At 31.2% G+C, this 22,758-nt stretch overlaps 1 protein-coding gene and 1 long non-coding RNA gene across 3 annotated transcripts in view; one reads left to right on the top strand and one right to left on the bottom strand.

Moving 5' to 3' along the window:
• LOC129949070 (adenylyl cyclase-associated protein 1) overlaps positions 1-21,705 on the bottom strand; it is a 30,028-nt gene extending 8,323 nt beyond the window's left edge. The window contains exons 1-3 of one of the 2 annotated variants that reach the window (XM_056060294.1): positions 7,629-8,188; positions 6,848-7,442; positions 4,552-4,703 (exon numbers count right to left, since the gene is read on the bottom strand). In XM_056060294.1, the coding sequence (XP_055916269.1) occupies positions 4,552-4,703; positions 6,848-7,442; positions 7,629-8,142 (1,261 nt within the window). In that variant the 5' untranslated portion in view covers positions 8,143-8,188. Of the gene's footprint in view, positions 1-4,551; positions 4,704-6,847; positions 7,443-7,628; positions 8,189-21,519 lie in introns of those variants that run through there. The other variant, XM_056060295.1, reaches the window with a different exon arrangement.
• Positions 153-16,488, top strand: LOC129949071 (uncharacterized). The gene is made up of 3 exons (XR_008782000.1): positions 153-236; positions 15,854-16,059; positions 16,136-16,488. It is a non-coding gene; the product is annotated as an uncharacterized LOC129949071 (long non-coding RNA).
• Positions 21,706-22,758: the final 1,053 nt, after the last annotated feature.

The raw sequence follows: 22,758 nt of genomic DNA, 5'->3' as shown, positions 1-22,758 counted from the left end.
TGTATTGTCAAACTTCGTGTAATAATTATTTTCCGGTGAACATCCGTGAGATATTCTAGAATGTTTATATCACAATATAAGTAGGTAAGAACTTCGATTAATCATCATATAAAAAAAAAAAACAATGTTTTGTGTCACTGACTACAAGTTTGAAAGCAGCTACATATTTCGACGGACGGTCAGGTCGGGGGAGATAAAGCGTTAAATTACTTTGTTTTGATGCATCAGTTACTAAGGTGTGTTTAGTTTGGAAACTGATAAGATAAGATATATTTTGTTTTTATTCTAACAGTGTTAAATTGTCATTTTCTTAATTTAATTAATAAAACAAATATGTAGGTATTCCAAATCATCACAAGAAACAAATATTTGTATACAAAAAATATTAATATAATGAAAGTGAAAAATGCGTGCAAACAATTAAGGATAAAATGTTTATTTAGTTGGGTAAATATTTGAATGGTGGTCCTATGGTCACGATATATAACCCCTTTTTTGCGCGAAAAGATATGTATATACAAAAACCGAGGGTGAAAGAAACCGGGACACTTTGTTTCACATCAAAATTGTGTATATTTTTACGCACTCGACCCTCAACACTGTGCCATTCCTTTTGATTCGATGAAAGCCTTTCTATTATTATTTTATAATTTTGTGTATGTTTAGAATTTTATTAATAGATACAAAATTGCAAACTTACGCGAAGCGCGAAGCAAAATATTAGAAGTCTATTCGTATGAAATTTTCAACAGAGACTGAATTTTAAATAAAATGTAGTCCACACAATATGCCGATTATATTTTTGCAGAACCAAAAAACACATTCATGGACTTGGACTGTTTGTTGTGTTTTATATTTATATACCAAAAGTAATTCAATTGTGACACATTAATACTTCATCAATTTTGTTTTAAATTAATCAGAAGATGTGTGAGATTAGATTTATGTATATTTATATGTATTAATTGAATTGTTACCGACGACGACGACGACGAACGCGGAGGGCTGGCGGGCAAACGTGAAAATATTTACCCAGAACTAAACAGAAACAATAATACCTTTATAAATGTATTTATATCATCATTGTTTATAAAGGTATCAATAACCTTATAAGGCCGGTGTTTTATCATTTGCCAGGTGAGGTTGGTAATGAAAATAATATACTCTATACAGGGTGGGCCACAAGTGTTATGCTTAAAGCGTTTTCTTTTTTTCGATTGCATATTAAAATTTAACTTGAACATTGACATAAAAATGAACATGTTGGTACTTTTTTCAATCATAATTTGTTTTGACATTAACAGCAGAGATTTACTTATTTTTCACTTGGCACGTACATATGTAAATCTTGACCATGTCAACTAGTTAGTTTTCCATGTGTCATAAATTGCAAAACTCAGAATTTTACTTCACTTAGCTTCACCTTCGGCTCCACTTTCCATTATCGCAACACGAATTTCGACTCGCGGTTTTTATATTTGATAGATATGTGCAAATAAATAATAACTATAGCAATTTTAGAGCGAGGAAACATTTATTTCTATTTTTAATTCATTTTCAAAGTTCACTTTTTTACATACAAAACACGCAAAAATGTTTCATTTTGACATTTCTTCCCTGTTTTTTGTTCAGTGTTGCCATACTTGCCAAACTCGCACCCACCCCAAATCCTATAGCGATCCCAAGCAGGGGGATTGCAGGGGGGTAACATGTTTTCAATTTAAAAGAACTTGTTTTAGGCGCAAAAAATGTAATACAATAAAAAGTAGGGTTAAGTCCGAAAAATAAAATATTTTTTTATATGACTTTAAGTTGTTTCTTCGCCTTAATATTTAAAACATGTTCTATTGAGACCCCTACCTAACTGTAGAAAAAAATCAGAAGGAAATTCGTGCTGCGGCAATGGAAAGTTGCCCCTTACCTTCAGTTTGTCAAAAACAAAAACATTATTGTCTACAAAACACTAGTCAGACAAGCTACAAGTCCATAACGATTTGTATTTCGTTATCTAAAAATAATATTAAAATATTTCCAATTTAACAAAAACTCTTTTATACAACACATTGAATGGAGTTGTGACGAAAATAAATACATAGTATATCACTAAGTAATAAAGTTCAATTTTCAATTGAATGATAAAACATGATCAGCTGTTATTTTGACATAAGTTGACTGGACTTGATGGTTAGGGAGATTTTTCTTGACTAGCATTCCAGTATTGGAAAGCAATTTTCAGACATTAGAAATTTGCTTTGCCTTGAGTCTCTTATATCATTTAGCCGTCAGAGCTGTCATTTATTTAATTTGTTGGTAACCTAAAAATATATTACCTTAATTTTGTATATCGTGTACTTGAACTAAACCAAAACTGGATACTAATTCCAAAATTATAACTTGTAGACAAATTTTAGATTAGTTTAAAACTGTTTTTGGTATTTTTTTGGTACAAACATTCCATAAATGTTTAAAGTATAAAATTCTAACTTATGATGACAGTTGACGTCATTAAAGCAAAAAAGTTTCAAGTAGTGAATGAGATCTTAATACAATAATTGCCTGTGCCACATTTTTTACAGATACTGCTTCTTGTGAGGTATTGACAAATCCTCCAAGAGTAGTTTTTGTCACAAAGAGTGCATTCTCAAATAAGTCCTTTGGATTCGGCGTTAAAATTCTGACAGCTGTCAAAGTATGAATTATTTTCAAAGGAAAAAATAATAAAACGTAACTATTACTTTTAATATATTAAAACTTATTTCAAAACCTTTTGTTTCGTTTCGTTTTTGGACAATAAAGATTTAATTTTTGCATAATAATTTTATGTCAAAAAATTGAATATGATTCTGATAGGGCGATTGAAAAGAACATACATTATGAGTAAGACAACAGTCCTTCAAATTTCAAGTTTTCACCACCAAATCTCTTAAGACTTTTCTAAGGAAGGCGTTAGTTAAAAATCTTAAGAATATAACATGACAACATTAAAGACTTAAAACAATCTATTTTATTTATATATATATATATTCAACTGAATATATGAATCTACCATCCCACATAATGTATACATGTTTCCATTTGGAATACAAATTAAATATTCAAACTAACATGCCTCATACGTAGTAAAAAATAAACCCAGATGTGAAGTGCTTTTCCGGAAATGTGGTTGGACAACCGAAAGTCCATTAATACCATTTGAACTTTTCGATAAGCAGCTTTGTATTATTGACCGATTATCTCATATACAATATTATATAGATATAGATATGTAACACATGTGCGTATGACCCTAATCTACACATAAAAGTAGCCTTTTTTTGTCTAAAACCGGAAGAACATTTAACGCACATAACAGTATCTTCAGTTGATTTATTACGAATCGTAAAGATATTTATATATTCGACAACGATGACATAAAGTAATGTAGGTTCGTCCTTTTATTTCGTTTTTGAGCTTTAACAAATTGAATAGACTTTCGAGTTCATCCACGCATTCACAAAAATAAAGCAGAAAAGGACGTGTTACGATTTCCGTTATTTTCTGATCAAAGGAGGAAAATAAAGAAAAATCATGGAATATTTTTGTCAAAGTAAATTATTGGTTTATTTTGTTATAGCACAAAAATAAAATAATTGAATTATTTCCCTCTTGGACCGGAAGATGATGAAAATATATCTCATGATAGATTTATGATAAAAAGAAGAACTGATTAATGGAAGGTCAGTTCATGAGATAATGCAATTAATACAGTTTTTTTTTATTATAGTATTTTATCCTTTTTCAAAGTGTTTTTTTTTTCCAAAACAAACAATTAAATCCTGTTTGAACATTTGGTTAAATTTCGTCGAACCGAAGGAACTTTTCCAGCGACGATTTTATCTTTTTGACAATTCAGTGATCCATTGTTTGGGTCTGTTTTATAATTAATTCGCATAGTTCTTTTAAAGCACAGTACACATACATACCTATATTAAGGACGGGTTCCCTTATTGAAAATAGTAAATATTCGTTTATAGATCAGCTGTTATAATTTTGTGTACCCTTAAATTTGGCAATATTATGAAATTATTAAGTATGATTTACAAAAGTTTAGATAATAACAAATACATAATTTGAATTGAAAAACAATTAATTTTCAAGAATTTTAGAATCAATATTTTAAAAAGAAACTATCTTCGTAAAAAACTTTTGCTTCACATTCAGCAGAGACAATCAACCAACCAAACTAAGACGTGCAAGTTTTCAAGTTCAATAATAATTCAAAACATTCATTCGCAGCTGACAGCCAAAATGCTGTCATAACTTTTTCCACATGACATAAAAAAAAACATCTTCAAAACACTGAAGACCTACAACTGAGAGAAAAAAAGGAGAAACTTCAACCGAATGTTAGTTATCTATGGTTTTCAATTTATACGGGAATTCACTAAGAAACTGGGGTTCATGCAGAAAACACATTAAGTCTTTTAAAATTAACGCTTTTTTGTATTTAAGAAGATTAACTTTTTAAAAAGGAACAAAATTTAAACCAAAACAAAAAAGAAAACATTTCACCTTCGGATGCTATATCGGGACCCAACGGATTGAATCGCACCCGATTGCCCACTGCCGCTTGTGCTGCCGTTATTAAATCCGAATAAATACGATGACGGCGTAGCTCTAATTCATCTCTGCCGACAGGCGTAACAGGTGGATCCATGAAGTTACTTTTAAAGAAATATTTTTAAAAATTCAAAATATAAACAAAAGTCCATACGTTGTAAAAAGAGAGACAGAAAGAGAGAGATGAACGTAACATATAAGTAGGTGTGTTTGAGTTTTTGTTTAAGGCAAACAAAAACTAACAAAAAAAAAAAAAACTAACAAGAGGGAACACTCGTATAGTTTTGTTTATTTTAGAAATAAATAAATAAATTAATATCGAAGAATTATTAAAAAATGTATTAGACAACATTATTTAGGAGTTAGTCTGGGAAAAATGGGTTTGAAAAGATCTGTCAGATTTATAAGTCAAATAGAGGTAACGTTAATAAGAGTTTAGAGGGGCAGAAAGGCATGCAAGCTTTTGGAAATGTCTTATAATTAACAGTTAAGCCAAATTAAAACGACAAATTGTTCTATTTAGATGTGATGACTACATAAAATTCTTTTTATTTTAAAGTCTTCTATGCATGTTACTGAGGGAGTTAAATGTTAATTTGACAACTCTAGCATACTAAACATGGTACAAATTGTTCAGAATCAATCTGCAACTCAATCATCGGAGTCTGTAACTGGGATAAACAAATGTAATTACCTGCCTATGAATATATATCACTCAAATAGTAGCTAAACGTAACCATTGAAATGAAAAATGTTAGATTCGAATGTAAACACGGTAAAAAAGTTTGTTCGGTAATAAATGATGTCACTTCAATGATTTTTAACGACGTATAAAAATAGCGTAATGAAGAAGTTTTTGACAGTTGTTTAATGCTGTGTTTTTGAAAGGGAATGTATCAGATAATGTAATAGATGTCTAAAACGTGTGTTTAGCGATTTATTATTGGTAAGACCCATAGTTTTTAAAACTTTAAATGACTCATCACCATCACCCTATCATAACACATTAAATTAATATAAACAAGTTAATCATTGTTTTGTGGTTTAATACAACCGTCAACAACAACAATTTGTGGTTTGCTCATCACAAAGTTGGTATGTAAACATTTTCATAGAAAAATATATATTTCACATATTTCCATTTTGTTTGGTATTATAAATAAATTAAATAACAAGCCGCTTAAGTGACATTGTTATTTCTCTTAGGACATCAAAGAAAAAGACATATTTTCAAAATAACTAAACAGACATGTGTGGTATACAATCTTTTTCTTTTTTTTTTACAAACATGCCAGCACAAAAACACATCATCCTTATGGGAATCAACTTGTTTTGTATTTATATTATTTATTTTCTACCATATTGGGAACATTCTTATTCACACAAACATGTTGTTCCAAGTTTGATTGAAAATAAGATTTTCATTTGGAAGCACAAGGTAAGAAGATAAACAAGATACGAGTAAATATACAAAGCATGAGCATCATCAATAATATAACTAGTCGTATAATATTTGATGATTGTTTCCATCAATGGCAAATTAAAAAAATATTCTATAAACTAAGGAATATGTTTGTTGCGGTGAGAATAAATAAACGGAACACATAAGATTCATGTCAGAAATAAGAACAGACCCAAACCTGTCCAGAAACCCCATTTTACAAAAGTGAATATCTCTTGGGCACACCAAGATCCGTTCGTATAAAAATATTACATTATTCCTCAGGGCGAAGATGTAATTTAATGACAAATCACGTACATATAGAATAATGCTGGTGTAGCTGTCAAATTTTTCTTTTAAATTATTTAAGCCCAAAGGGTACAATCGATGTTCCGTTTTGATAGCCTTAAATCAAAAATTTGAATGTAAGCACTGACAGTTCTCTGAGCTTAGCCTACTAGTTGAAGACAATGAAGCAAGCTTTAACATCCGAATTGCCATAGTTGGAATACACCGAAATTGAACACAGTAACAATTGTGGCTAAAGTTGAATTAACTTTAACTTTTTCGCTTTTAACGTCAGATACATTGGGGTTTGTTGAACTCATAAATAAATAGGATCAACCGACGAATTTATAAACTAAAAGAGTACCACATTAGCAGAACAATTGTCGCTAAGCTGCTTAACAGAAACAAAAATTAACAAGGTAAATACGAAATTAAACGAAAAATTAAATAAAGCAATATTTCTACAAAGGAAAACAGTATCTAAGTTTAAAATAGTGAAAAGTTTTATATAATATGTACAAATCGTTAAAGCGCTCTTCATTAAACCACTCAGGCAGACCAAAGCGTCCTTGCATGCCGCTGCCTTCACTACCATTTTCAACATATGGCGCGCACATATTTTCACGCTTTTGCGGTGGCATCGAGTCAGAAAAGACTTCATCGTCATCTATCGATGGCAAATCTGGAGGTGTTGATATTATCTCGGTGCTATTATTAATATTGACCCGTTTCTTGATTGATGATCTCGTCGAATTGTGACGTGACAAACAGCTCTTTGGTCTGATAACTTCATTGACAGTTGTTGCTGTTGTAGTAGTGGCGGATGTGGATGTCGATGCTGATGTGGCTGTTACTAATAACGGTGACCGTGGCAGTGATGGCAGAGTTGCCGATGGTGGCGATGATCTGTCGTCGCCATTACTACTCGCCGCCGATATTGACGTTTTTTCTAAATGATTATTACAACTAGTGACAGTGCTGCTTTCACTAAAACAATAGCTGCTGTCACCATTTTTAGGCACTAAAGATGGGGTATTGTTGGTGTTGGTGATGGGGGTTGTGGGTTTGTGGTGATGAGAATCCTGTAGGCTATCTGTGTCATTTGCAGACGTTACTGTAAATTAAATAGATACAATATACATACATACGTACATACATACTATAGATACAAAGAGAGAGATAGTGCTAGATAAAGTGCATAAGATTAAGTGGATTGTTGTTAGTTATAAGATCACAGAATGTGTCAAAAGAGGAAATTGCAATTGAGTTTTTTTTTTGTTTTGTATATATTTTTCTATACCAGTGCCATCTATTTTTTCCTGCTCCGGGTCCTGGGATCCGGTTGCTGGTGCATCTGTTGTCGATGCTGATGAGACAGTCGTTTCATTTGAACTCAGATTATTGTTCTCCTGATGATTCGATTCACTCATCCGTCGGTGTCGTCCGTCGTTTGGCAGATTTTTCACTTCATTTTCACTATTTAATTGCTCATCACTGTCGTCGTTGTTGCCACCACTCACATCACTGCTGATGGGTGGTGGTACTTGAGATGGCATGGGTTGAGGGTCTTTATTCGTTGTTGTTGTTGTTGATGTTCCGTCAATTGGCCCCTCTTTCCCTTCATCATGATGGTGATGGTGATGTTTCTGCTGCTCTGCGACGATGGATCCATCGATTGTTTCATCTTCCTCCTCTTTATTTTCAGAATCAGCAGCATCAGTTGTTGCAGCGACTTTTTGTTTATCTTTTTCTTTTTTAGATGTTTTGGCTTCCTTTTTTGCGTTATTATTGGCACAGCGACAGCACGAAAACATGTTTCAAGTATAGAAGACGCGTAATGGGTCTTCTTTTCTTTTTTAATTCTTCCCTATTTTGTACACTCTCTGGGGGCTATTTAGAACACGCACTTAAGAGTACACACAACATTTATCTATATAGAAATTGTTTAGGTGGAAATTTAATTTATATACACATTTTTATATATAGACCAAAGATTGGACTTTTGTTTTTGTATAGATAATATCATTGTGGCATGACACGTTTTTTGTTTGGTTTTGTTTCGAGCATTCAAGGTTATAACTACGCGCGACACTGTTTACTAATGTAGCCGACCTAAATAAGCGCGGATCAAATAAAGATGTGAGACGTTTTTCCTGGTAGTTGATGAGAAAGTAGAAAAAATGTAGGTATGTATAAGGAAAAGTTAGTCATGTTCGTTTACTTTGCTTGGTATTAGCCCAGAAGATGCTGAGACCTGAGACATTGATGGGTTTTTTATATTTGTGTTACGTTTGTTATTTGTTGTCATAATAGTTAATATATTTTTAACACTATAAGGGAATCAATGTCAGATGTTAATGAAAAACGTGAGATACTGGATGTTGAAAGGTTTTCGTACGTGTTTATGAGCTTTGATTAGTTTAATTATTGATGTTACGAATACATGTTGGAAAAAGAAAATAATTTTAACGTAAATAATCAGCTTTGTGTATAAATCCTATAGTACTACCATGCATCGTAGGTTTTTATGGGGGTGGCACATGCATTTTAGATTAACGTGTAGTTTTCTATTTTTATTTTGACATTTAATTGCAGAAAAGTGTTTAAAAAGTCTGCTTGGAAAGGAATTACAATTTTTCAATTGTATTTTCTAGTTCCAAGTTAAAATCGTTTAAAAATGTCAGTATCCTTTTTGTTGAATGTTATTTTCGATTAGTTATCTGAACCCCACAAACTAACAGTTCTTTTATTCTTGATAGAAGCGAAAATGATTTTCAAGTTGAATTGAGAATTATAACAGTACAAGTGTCAATTGTGAAATGAAACAAGACATCTTTTTCTTTTTGACAGAACGTTTCAAAACACCAATGGCGTTACACGTAATCATATGAACATTTATTTAGTTTGTTCCTCATTAATTCCCACTTATATGAATGCAGCCAATGGCTGCGTTCAATCTCAGACAGATAGGGTATCCGGATACGTTTTTGTTAGTGTTTTACGTGTAAAATAACAGCTGATCAAAAACAGCTGAGATGTAAAAAAAGGAATCCAAGAATTTATGGGGTATGTATGTAGGTATCTGACAGAACAGCTTTGGTTGAGTTTCAAGAAACTTGAAAAATGATTTCAGCTTTTTGTATTTGTTGGTTAAAAAGAGACAAAATGTAAGTTGAAGTTATATTTGAGGACATTATGTACATAATAGACGATGAAGAAGCTATTTCCCTCTGAGTTATAGAAGGTAATTATGATCTATTTTTTTAAACTTCAAAATTGACAAAATTGAAAATATATTAAATTGTTACGCATCTATCAAATTATCATCGTCCGACGAATCAGTTGAATTATTCATTAAATGTTTTGTATTACAAGAATTTTAACTTCGAATTTTGTTCTGCTTTTTGTGAACAGCTGAAAGTTGTTTTTATTTTTTGACAAAATTGTCAAAATTGAAATAGATTCATACAAAATTATGCCGCTTTAGTAACTTGGTATATTCAACAACTTTCTCAAAAATAATAGTTTTATGAATTCTGACATGTTCATTATGTGAAAATAAATGAAAACCTTCAATATTTTTAGTCAAAACGGAACAGTTGCTACTATCGTTAGGTAAAAAAATGTTTAAGTGTTATAAAAATGGGCAGGTTTAGACAACATAAAAGACTTAATTTTCGGTCAACTGCATTCTTTGAACGTAGACTTTGACCAAGGCATTAAATTAGTTTTCAAACTCGGAACTTTACTGCACTAACCTCCACCTTAAGTTCGTCGTACAAAAAATACCAAAAACATAATTGTCTACAAACCAATCTTCAGGCAAGCTAAAAGTCAATCACGATTTGTAAAGAAATATAAATTATTTCCAATTTGACATATAACCCTTTTGCACAAAACATTAAATGGTATTAATGCCATGATCAACTGTCATTTTGACAAAAGTAGACTGCCTTTAAACTTAGGGAGATTTGTATTGACAAACTTTTCAGTCAACTTTCCATTAAAGTTGCTTTAATTTGAAGGTAATTTTTTGGCAGCAGGCCAATTATATACTAGAAACTTACCCTACTTTCAAGTCCCTTATGTCGTCTGAACCTGCCCAATGACTAGCAAGGCTAATTACAACTTTCAAATAGAAAAACATCTTCTTTGCCAAATGTTGGCCTTTTAAAGTCAACATAAAAATAGAAGTCACTTTGGGTGGAACGTTTAATTCACTATTCACAAAGAGGACCTTTCTACCAAGTTCAATGCACTTTGTTTAAAGTTTATAGCAAGTAAAAAAATTGTTTTAATTCCCACTCCACTCAGTTTTAACTTTTTAGCGCAATTTAATTTTTTTCAAGTAAGAAAAACTTATGATTTTTGTATGGTACTAAGATAGTTTTTAATTTGTCCTCTTTTTTTGTAAGTAATTCGATGTTCTTACTACTTGCGAGGAAGAGGCAGACATCATTTGCATATACAAACATACAAATAGATGTAATATCTTACTTAGTACCTGTAAATAAAAGCTAAATCTTAAAAATATACAAATAGCTTTACATATAGCGAAAAGTAAAACGCACTTAAATGAAGTGACAGAGAAATAAAAATGCTGGCGTTTCATTCAATAATACTCAAAGTGCATTAGTTGATGATTTTATTTCATTTTTCTATTTGCTCTCACTTGTGTAGGGTTTCTTCTTCTAAGTTTGTCTATAGAAAATCTTACTATGAATTGTCCTTAATAAAGCACGAGTAGGTATATTTTTATATATTTGTATGAACCTAGGTATTTACGATTCAAATTTATATTTAGTTGTTCTTGTTGTTGTTGGGGGAACGGAGTTCTTATAAATTTTAATACCCTCCTTAAATGAATCCTTGTGTTGTCTGACCTACATTTACTTAGGTATAAATATAAAAATATTTATTATATGGTGCATTGAATTTATATTTATTTCACTTTTGCTATTTGCAACACACAAAAAGGAATGTACAATATTTTTGAAAAGGATCTTCTGCCATTTTAAGACTGAGGCACAAACCCACAATGAAAGTCTGTGAAAGCACGAAACAAAAATCTGGCAAACGCATCCCATTAGCCTATCAGTCTTTTTATTCAAGATTCTATGAGAGAAGAACTTCAATATATAACCAAAAGGAAAAGTTTTTCCTTCTTTCTGAAAGGAAACAAATAAACAACAACAAAGCATATCGGAATTATTATTTGCATACACATATTTGTATTTTTCTTTATAAAAAGGAAAGCACATATTTTTGAGGTTTGGTTTGGTTTTGACAGCTGCTCCCGCTTTTATGGATTCATCCAATAAAAATAAATTACATATACCTATTGATATCCGTATACCTATTCGTGTGGGTTTTTTACTTTATCAATATTTTATATTAGCTCTTTTGCATTAATTAGGTCAGAAGAAGAATGTGACCCATATTATATGAACGATCCCTTATTTCAACTGGGGTGAGTTGTGAGTGGTTTCTATCCAGGATAACAAGTAACGAAAATGTTTGAAGTTACTGTTTTAGATAAGGAAAGGATTTTGGGTGTGTAACAGATCCACCAATTAATTTGGAATATACGCAGCCATAAAGCAACGTGTCACGCAATATAGGCTTTGTTGCAGTATCCTTTGGAATATAGTGAGAAGGATTAAGGCAGAGATATACAGCTGCTCGCAAAATCAGGATTGTTGTCACTTTTATAGCCTATAACACATCCTTGCATAATACGAACTAAGCGACATCGAATAGTGATTTCAAATTCTTGTTTTTTGTTGATTTCAAAAGCTGACAGAGCTAAGAGAGAGAAAACTCTAAACAAACTTCTCCAATAATCAATTTTACTCATCGATTGGTAAACTGCTGAACCAAAAGTAGAACGAAATTTTTGGTTTATGATTTTCCTGTATCTATCTAAGTCTTGTCTTACTACACGGATTTAATAAGTTGACACTTGGTGCTTAACTCTGATGTTACGCATTAAAGAGAATTTTTCTTAGAAATTTCTTATAAATTTAAACATTAGAAACTATGACCTCTTTTAAGTTTATAGCCCTACACAAAAAGGACATAATTTAAAAAACCTACAAGAAAAAAAAATAAACTTTTAGGTGAAGTAGATATTTTCTTGCATAATTAAACTCTTCTGCTTCAAGTTTTTTCGTTTTCGTAGTTTTTTTTTATATTTTAGTAATGTGACCTTTAGGCGTTAATATTTAAGCTTTTCGTTAGCTTTATTCATGGCAAGATTATAAATGAGAAATGTTCACTCTGCATTTCAACGAATATGGTTCCGGACTTCCCTGAATGTATGTGCAGACATATGTATAAAAAAAACCGTTTTTTTTTTTGTGTATACGAACCGAAAATTTAATATTCTTTTTTTCTTTATTTTAGAGTTTATGTGCTCCTGTATATGGTTTTATTTTTGCATATACGTAGATCTAGGATGAAAAGCAACATCGCATACACAGTAATCGAGAATCTCTAACACATTTAAGGCGACATCAACTTGGGTCAACAAGAGCAAAGTATAATGAATATCAAATGAGGTATAAGCAATGCGTGACGCTGTATTCAGGAATAGGAGAACAGGAATTGGTATAATGTAGCTGTGTCGCAATGTCGATGCTCTTTGTAATTATTATGGTGATGAAATGCATATACTTTATTTTTGTTCGTTTTGTTTAGTGCTAAGAAACGTGTTGAATACACTTTTAAGGTTTGGTCGAGTTAAAGATCCATTGATATAAAAATGTATATGACGTATGCATAGGAAACGTATAGCAGTTATGGTAAACATTGCATACACTAGGCTAGACTTTATGGTTTTAGAAAGAAGCTGTAGGACTTTGACCTTATGGTTTATTTGCAGTTCCTTTTCGTACCAGATATTATGTGGTATAGTGTCGAGACTTCATGTCTGAAATATTCTTATTTTGGTTAAAAAAAAAGAAGCTAATAATCAACTTCAGCATCATTTTTAAACTATGTACTTCACTTTCATTTAGTTCAAAACAAATAATTTGATATTTAACCATTTTAAGCCGACAAGACAAAAATAATGATATCTGATCGAAGGACTGAAAACTGACAAAAGGAAAAAACCGCTTCTTACGCCTTCCTGACCATCGTAGCGTATTCCAAGCGGAAAACTTGAGTGATAATAGAAGCCGTGATTTAAATAAAAGAAAACGTGATCCTTTTAAATTATAGGAAATTCTAAAGCTGATGAACTTTGTACTTTGTAATGGCAGTACACCAATCGCTACAAATAAACTTTTGCTAAAATAAGATTCTATAGAGAAATCCAACATCAGGTGGAATAATATCACAATTTGACGGGCAACCGAACATATTTTGCCAACTCCGAACTTAAAACTCTTTAAGTACTGGATATATTTATAAGTTTATTTGATATTGGATAAAGAAAAGCGATTTACACTTCCTTGCAAATAATTCTTCATATTCTCTGTACCTAGACTGCCAATACCAAAACGAAACACGAATGTACTAATTTTTGATAGACTTTGAGGCCGCGTAGCTATTTCAAAATCCAACATTGTTATAAATAAATTTCTAATTAATCAACCTTATTTTAATATAATCCAAACACCGACGTTAGTTAATGTATTAGTATGAATTTTCTTTTAAAACAAATTATTAACTTTAAGAGTTACTTTAAAAAGAGATTCAACTCCAGCAAACTTATATCCTAAATAAATATGGAATCCTTTGAATTTAAATTAAAGTTCAAATCATTTAAACTAAGACTAGCCTGATGCGACTGTTAAATTGTATTGAAATATTTCCAATACAGGTAGCTGGGTATGTTCGCTTAAATCATTAATGCGTGTCCAAAATAGAAAGCCACAATGTCACTATACTTTATAACCTAGGGGCGTAGCTAAAAAATAAAATACAACCTGCCCAGGAGCTATTATCATGACGAAAACAAAAAATAACCGTATGTTTTTTTTTAGTTTCTTTCATAAAACCATGAAATATATGATTTAAAACATGAAATATTAAGTAATTCAAAAACAACAAACAACTAATTACTTAAAATCTTAAAATTTTATGAAAACCCATTAATTATGTCGGAAACCCAATTAAAAGAAGGTTATATGACTCCGACAAGCTTCACTAAGTATTTTTAATGTAAATTGAGCTAACGAACGAAAAAACACAATATTTCATTTCATATAAAGCGCCAAATATATACTATATGGAATGTGTACGAATGTACAAACAATTTATCTTTTCTGCAACTTCCAAACAAAACTACCTCCTAGCTATATGTTAAAAACTTCAAGACAAATTAACCAAGAAAAGTCTTTTTTAAACTAAAAATATGGGATGAAAACAAATTCCCAATGTTTTAATTAAAACTAAAAACTCTCAAAAATCTGATGTTTTAATTAAATTCATTGTACATATTATCAAATAAACCAGATAAAAAAAGGTAGCCTAAAAATCTTTTGTGTGAACGACCTTATGTTGTCCCAGTGTCAGAACTCACTTATCCAAAAAAAAATAAGAAAAGAATTATTCGAAGATTAAACAAATCCCATCCCATGCAAAAATAGAATGTGGGTTGTTAGGTGGGCAGGAAGTTAGGTAGAATCAGCACCAGCACCAGAACAAGTACCAGCTAGAGATTTAGGTCAACTGTAACCGGGAACACATATAACACAGTGCCGCACAAAACACACCCCAAAAACGTGTATATACCAAAAACGATTTTATCATTTTTGTTCGCTTTCTTTTTGGGACTTTTTTTTATAAATATTTTTCTTTCTTTTAATGCAACATACAAAAGCTAGTGGATCACTTTTTAAAGTCTTTTCTAATCACTTAATTATACACAAACCCACGACAATGGCAATCTACTATAACAATCATCGATTGAAGAAACACTTTTTAATCAATTAGAACCACGATTTTATTTATTTGTCCACACATACATTTAATTCAAAAAGAAATTGAAGAAAGAACCGTGAAGTCGACGACGACGCGTAGCATGAATCACTGCATGAATACTGCGTGTGCAAACAAAATACAGCTTCCGTGGAGGAAGTTAAGTCGCGAACTAACTAAATAAATTGAGAGTTCTACCTCAGAGATCGGAGTTGAAATTTTGCGCGTCCATCGTCATATTACTCAAAGAACACCACGTTTGACATAAAAATTACCCTCGTCAACACCGCCACCTCCGCCGCCGCCTCCACTACCATCGCACATTGCAGATGATGAAAGGTTCAAGACGCTCACGAAAGTATCTTTTACTATAATAATTATGGAGAAGCAAGAGTAACGGAAGCCGGTGAGCTGAGCTGAACTAAACTGAGAGTTAAAAAAAAGAGTACAATTTGGAGAGTTAAAAAATGACAACTTCTGACAACGATGACCAAATAATAGCATGGTGTAGAAATTCGTGGAATTTTTATCATAGACACATTGAATGGCAAATCAGGAGAAATCTCTACTGAACTATCTCAAATCTCTCTCTTTCAGGTTAACCGTGTTTATGGAATGTGGTTGAGAGCTGCAATTTGATTTCATAAACAACACATGCGCAGTATTTCATACTCAAGGTGCGAGTCCTTTTCCTGTTTGTGTCATACATCATCTCCTCAACCCTGTTAACAGGGTTCGGTTTACTGTCCCGGATCAAACAAACGACAAGAAGAGAAACGCAGCACTAGTAATACATCTACTAGGTAAATTTATTATTTGTCTTCCATCAGCAGAAGCCAGAGTTGAGATCAAAATTATGTATTGAACGTTACTTTGCAGGATGGATGAGACCAACAAGTTTCTAGGGTGCATTTCATTGCAAGGTTCATTGACTGTATATTTTTGTATGTTTGCACTTCCTTACAACTCCCAACTTAAAACTTACAACGTGAAGCTATTCAAACCAGTAATGGGTGGATTTAATGTTTTCCCTTAACAGGTAAAGCACGTGCCAACCGGTTTTTCCATAACAGCTTTGGATAGGGGTGGCAGTTGTTGTTAAAATAATAAAAGAAAATCATTTTACAGATGACTAGATTGATAAATAAATCTGAGCGATAAATATTTTTAGGTTAGCGCAATCGCACAAAACCACACCTTTACCTCAAAACTATTAAATTAATTTAAATATTTATATTCGATTACGATTTCTTTTTCTCTTTTTTTTTATTATGATTTTCGTAAACAGAAATAAACATATTTCATCCCCTCAACCCTCACCGCACTATATTAAAGTGTTTATTGTTATTGTTTTCACAGAAAATAATATAAAACAAGAATATTTGCGGTTTTGTTGTTGTCTAATAATTACAAAAACTAAGGGCGCTACAGAACTTTCAGACAGAAATATAGAAAATAAGAAAGAAAAAATAATAATATGACGTGATTTAATTAATGATAAACAAATTTATGGCAAGATTTAAGAACTGGTATATTTAGAAAAGCGGTGGGTGTGTGTTGTTGATGAAAAGGGGATGAATGTTTGTGTGAGTTTTTTGTTTTCATAAATGAAATTGAAAATTTGAAAGGAAATTTTCATAAATAACCTTGAAAATATATAGAGACCATTCAACTAAAATAAAAAAGGGAATAATATTCGTAATACTTTTCTTTTTCGTTAATGGTAGATTTGTTTATTTCAAATAAAACATTCATTTATTTAGAAAAAGGGGTTTTTACAATAAATTAGAAAACTTTTTCGGAGTTAAGATGTTAGGGTATTAACAAAGCAGAAACATAAATAAATAGATGTGTTTTTCTTGGGTATACCTTTACATGTTATGCAAACAATAACGAGCCTTAAAACAGTTCACACTTTGTTAGTTTCAATAATCTTTAAAAAAAAATAACATACACTGTACATGATTATAATTTGACATATTAAACGTTTCTAAGATTATTCAAAATTCGAAATATGTGCATATAAAATTGAAAACAACCAACTGTAAACTATTTCAAATGCTTCTTACACATACATTAATTGGGAAACACTCCTGTAGGAGGGTATTTATTTTTATTATTTTGTGAAATTCAGTGATCGGCGGCATAAGTGCAAAAATAAATATGACCTACGTGTTAAAGTGATAGTTTAAAGCATACGAATGCTCTGCACATTTAAATATAAATACAAATGAAAAATGTAAGGCATTTGAAGATAGATATTAGAAAAAAAACTCTTTTTGAATTAATTAATGGTTTTATTATGAAAAGCGGATCTAGCAAATACTTTTGAATGGCGCAGTTCACTTCTCTAGATATTATATGTACATATGTTCATCCTGGATTTCTCTTTCGCTTTGCTTTTCAGTCGAATATATGATTTTTTATTCATAATAAGGGTTCTAAATTTGTGTTATAATAAATTTTATTTAAAACTTCATTTTATTTGCGAAACACCCTATAAGATCATTTTATTTTTATACGTCTTTCTGAATACTTACAGCAATAACGTGTTTATCGGGTTTAAACAAAAAATTCTTAAAATATTTGAATTGAAAAAATAAATCATGCTTATAATATGTATGAAATAATAAAAGATAAGAATTTTAAAACAAATTGATTAATTTAGAATAATGAAACAATTTTAAGAGAACACGATTGAACTAACTACAGTTAATCTATTATCAAACTTGTGCTGTATTAAAGCAATATGAATCAGATTAATGAATTATTCGAAACAAGTTCTTCAGGTGACTATTACAAATAATAAGTTTGAGATACAAATCGTATTTTTGTTTTTATTTTGAGTTTGAATCATCAAAAGATATGACAAAGGACACATTTAGAACTGTACCTAATTATATTGGAACAACTTTCAGTTCCTTGTAGTGCAGTATACTGTTTTGAGTGTTGAGTAATTTTTTAATCAACTAGAAATAAAATTCTCGAAAATAATACTTATAAATCGGCATCTTTCTGTATTTCAGGATTTACAAAAAATAAACAAACATTAAATATGAGGAGGCTAGATAATAAGTAAAGTCGCTATAAACAAAATGAAAAACGACTGGATTTTAGTTTTTATAATCTTTCAGGTCTGATGCCTCCAAACCCCTTCGCAGCATTGCATAATGAAGATATCGTAAATTTAGACGAAATAAGTACTCCCTAAAAATATTTGTTTTTCGTGTTTGTATAAAAATTTAAATACATTATGGTTTTTATACTACAAGGTTTTTCTATAAAAGTTTCATTTTAGTATCTAACAAAAAGAAAGAAATCAATTGATGTTCATTTCAAGTAATATGGAAAACGATATACGCCGCGAAAGATACGGTTGCAGCATCATATTCTGTTTATGCAATTTCCCATGGCCGATTCGCACATTTGCGGCTCTATGTTTTTTAATCTTTAAGTTCTTGAATTGATCGTGAATCTAAAGAAAAAAGCCTAAAGTTTTAATTCACAAAATTTTGATTGCAAATTGTGATGAACTTTTCGAGAAATAATACGGAAACTATAATAGAAAAACTGCGAACTGGGACTCCACAGTCCAAATATCCATTTTTGGTAATGGCGTAGTTTTTAATTGTCAAATGTCAAAATTGACAGCTTCTCAAATAGCATTTTATTACGAAAACCTCTATTATAATGATGCTTGGTGTATGGTTGCTCTATACCGTACCATGAAAAAATTACTAAGGCGCCAGTTATATCTATCATTGGTTTTCATCATTGAAAACAAACATTGGAATTTTCTTTACAGGAATTTTATTGCTGTCATTAAAAGATAATGTAATTGAAAAAAATGTTATGATTAAAATCCACCGAACAAATTTTACTGACAGAATTCTGTCATTGAATTGCGTGAAATTGGAACACAAATCAGTGGAACGATTCGTTTCACTTTTGAACATAAAAGTATCAGCTGTTCAGGAAAATGAATTTCCGTCCGGAAAATAGGAAAATATATTTTTAGAGAAAAACAAATTGGCAATTACTTTTTTCTTCCTCAAAAAAAAAATGTTCGAGTGATTTCCGATCGAACAGTATATGATTTTCATTTCTTATCCAAGAGTCATAGTCAAATATCGATTCAAAAATGTTGATCGATTTCAATGATAGCTATAACTGGCCCCTAAAACAGTAATAATTTCGATTTTTGAACTCTGGCGAAGTTAAGTCTGGCTCCTGAATTACTTTCTTGGTACCAATGATTGATGCTTGGTTTTGTGAGCTATTGCTAAGCAGTAAAAAGCATTCTATATATTTGAGTTGACAAAGTTAAGTGAAAATAAATTCAAAACTTGCTCAGATAAGTTCATTAATAGTAGGTACTATTTTTGTAACATTATTGAGTTAGGTCAACTATTAACCCTTGTGATTAGACCTTGTGGATATGTTGTATTTGAACTTGAACGTAAATAACTGTTACAAGTTTCGGTAAGAGAACTACCTGGAAAGTGAGTGTCCAATAGTAAGTTCAGCGATTCATTACTTGAATTTGTCCAGGAGCCGTCTGCTTTTTTCAAGCAGCTTGGCATATCTGGACTAGTTGATTTAGATTTACAAACAAAACTTATTTTTCCTGCAAGTAACATAAAAATAAACAATAATTTACCTGATGTAAACGTGAATGTATACCTTGGACATATCAGGCCCGAATCTCTATTTAGTGAAAATCTACTGAACTTATTACCGTTATTTTTGTGTTCGAAGATACATATATTACGTTGTAGAAGGTAGATGAAAGATTATTTTATTTCCAAAGACGGTTCCAATTTTATACTTATTTTTATTTTCACTTGGGCATGTCAGGCCCTACGTGTGCACTGAAGGGTTAAGGTTTAAATATATTATTAGACACATTTTCAAAACAAGACAAAACTTAGATCATTCTAATCTTTTCATTGGAACTATGTTCTTAAATGAGTTAATAATTCAGAAAAACTAAAACATTACATTATACATAATATCCACACATATGTATGTATTTCTTACCTAGTTCCAATTAAATTTTGAACAATCGCCGTACAATAAATTCTATGTCTTAAGCACCTTATCAAAATCTCTAGATCTAGAAACGGAATAGAAAACTCTTTCCATGTTGTACACTTGGGTCATTTAACTAACAAACCAACTGGTTCACATAATATGGCTCTAAAAGAGTAAACCAGAATAGAATAAAATAAATAAAATCAAGAGCAACACAACAACACAAAAAAAATCAGTTTTTCTGTTTGGATTGCAACAAAACACAACCTTGATATTGCAACGATCCAAGATCTGACTTTGGGATAAGAATTTCCTCCTATTCTATAAATATATCTATTATCTGCACACAAGTTTGTGTTTGGTCTTTGGTGTTGCATCCGCAGTAGTTTGTGAGTGTGGTGTGGCAGAGACAGCAGAGAAATCAATGAACAGGAGCATTTATTATGAATTATAAAAATAATGCCAACAACTGCCAACACTATGTTATTTTTCTTCTTGATTTATAATGATGTAGGCATAGTGCTTAGAGCTTACCTAACCGACCCCCTGTCCATCATTATGATTTTTCATTTTCCTCAGTTTTTTTTTTTGCACAATAGGTATAATGAAATGATGCACATGCAAGGATTGTATTCTGAATGTCCAAAAGATTCATTTTTTTTGGATGGAAAATCCATATTAGAATTCTTGTTAGCGGCATCTTGAAGTATAAAGGTTTATGAAAAAAACAAATGGATATTTAAGCTAAAAATAAACTCTCGATATCATTTTGAATTAATCATTCAGAGAAAACCAATCCAAGTTCAAATCAAGCTTATTTTATTTTTTGTCAATGACTCACATGCAAGATATTATTTAAACAATTTCTTTATCTTTATAAAAAAATAAATAGCTATGACGAATTCTCCGATTGGAAGCTTTTTCGTTCGTAATTCTTTGTAAATCTTCACGTAATCCATAGTCAAAGCCTTTAATTTGATTATACCGGCATTTTGCCTCATGATACAAAATACTACGGGGATGGGCTCTGCCTTCGGGTACTTATGTATATTTATTTCCTGTCTTGGGTAGGGTATTTATAAACAAAATGATATGTATTGAAAAAGAAAATTGCCATGGCTACGGGTTGAATTTTCACTATACGAGTTATTTTTCTTCTCTTATTTTCTTGTGTGTGCAAATTTCAACAATCAATTTTTTTAAAAAGGAAATTTCTTTGTTCTTCTTACCTTAGTTTTTGTTGCAAAATTGACACGAACGGGGAATTTTGATAAACTTCAAATTTAGATTTTTAATTTTTGTTAATAAATTTTAATCACACATAAAAATAAAGACAATTTAATTTGTTGAATGAACAAACAATTATATTTCTCGCACTGATTCACTCACTCGAGAGCTAAGACATAAAACACAATGTAGAAAATAAGCAAGAAGAAATAGAAACGTTATACAAATTACAACAAAAAAAAGTGGTTGTTGGTTAATTTTTGCTGTGCGAAAAGAGAACGGCGATAATTTTTTGACATTTCTTTTTGGAGTATATGTATATGGGCGTCGTACATGGTGGCGTTGGATATATAAAAGCAGCTGGTGGGTTGTTGTTCTAGTACAATTGTAATGTGGGTAGTGATGGGTTTTTGGTTGGATTATATGTTTCCATAACCGTTAGATGTGACATAAATTGGTGCGTTCAAATTTTATTGTGTGGGATTTTTCATTCTTAAGTTGTTGGCAGTTGTCATCTTTGAACCTGGCATCTTTTGAAATTTAACAATATAGCCATCACCGATATCTTGAAACCAAGATTATATTCTTGAAGTTATCGAGGACAAACAGCCTTTAATAATCAAAATAATCTATTTTTTTTGTACATTTGTACACAACTATTTACACGCTTATTCTAATAGGAAAAATCGAGTTTTAAATCAGTTTATAAGTTTGAAGAAAACAAACCTCTTAAATCGGGACTCTTATTTTAAGACCCTACATCCCTCAATCTGGTTGTTCATCAATTTTTTGTACAAAGGAATTTAAAGTTTGAGTCGTTAATCACTGTTTAAGTTAGACAGATGATTTTGTTTGGTTAACGTTCTCATTGAACTTGAATCTCTAAAAGTTGTAATCGAAATTCAAACTTCTATAAGCAAACTTGACTCAAGGTTGTAGCTAACTTATTTTTAACTTATCATATACGTATGTACAAATTAAGCCCTAGAAAACTAGGAACCTCCTCCTAAAAATAGCAAATAGAATGTTAGACTCAAAACGAATATAGTTGGAATCAATTATTTTACCACTTAAATTTGTATGTCCAATTCAGACGGAAAAAGTTTGAAGTTTTGAATATTTTGATTTCTTGGGCTTCCCAAACGTTTCTTACGTTGGGTCAAGTGTCGAATACAAAAATTCCAAAAGAATGCCAATAAAGCACAACAAGAGCACAATAGGATCCATAGTCCATGCACAGA

This window comes from Eupeodes corollae, chromosome 3, assembly GCF_945859685.1.
Source record: "Eupeodes corollae chromosome 3, idEupCoro1.1, whole genome shotgun sequence".
Classification (NCBI taxonomy): domain Eukaryota; kingdom Metazoa; phylum Arthropoda; class Insecta; order Diptera; family Syrphidae; genus Eupeodes; species Eupeodes corollae.
This window is presented reverse-complemented; position numbering and strand designations above follow the sequence as displayed.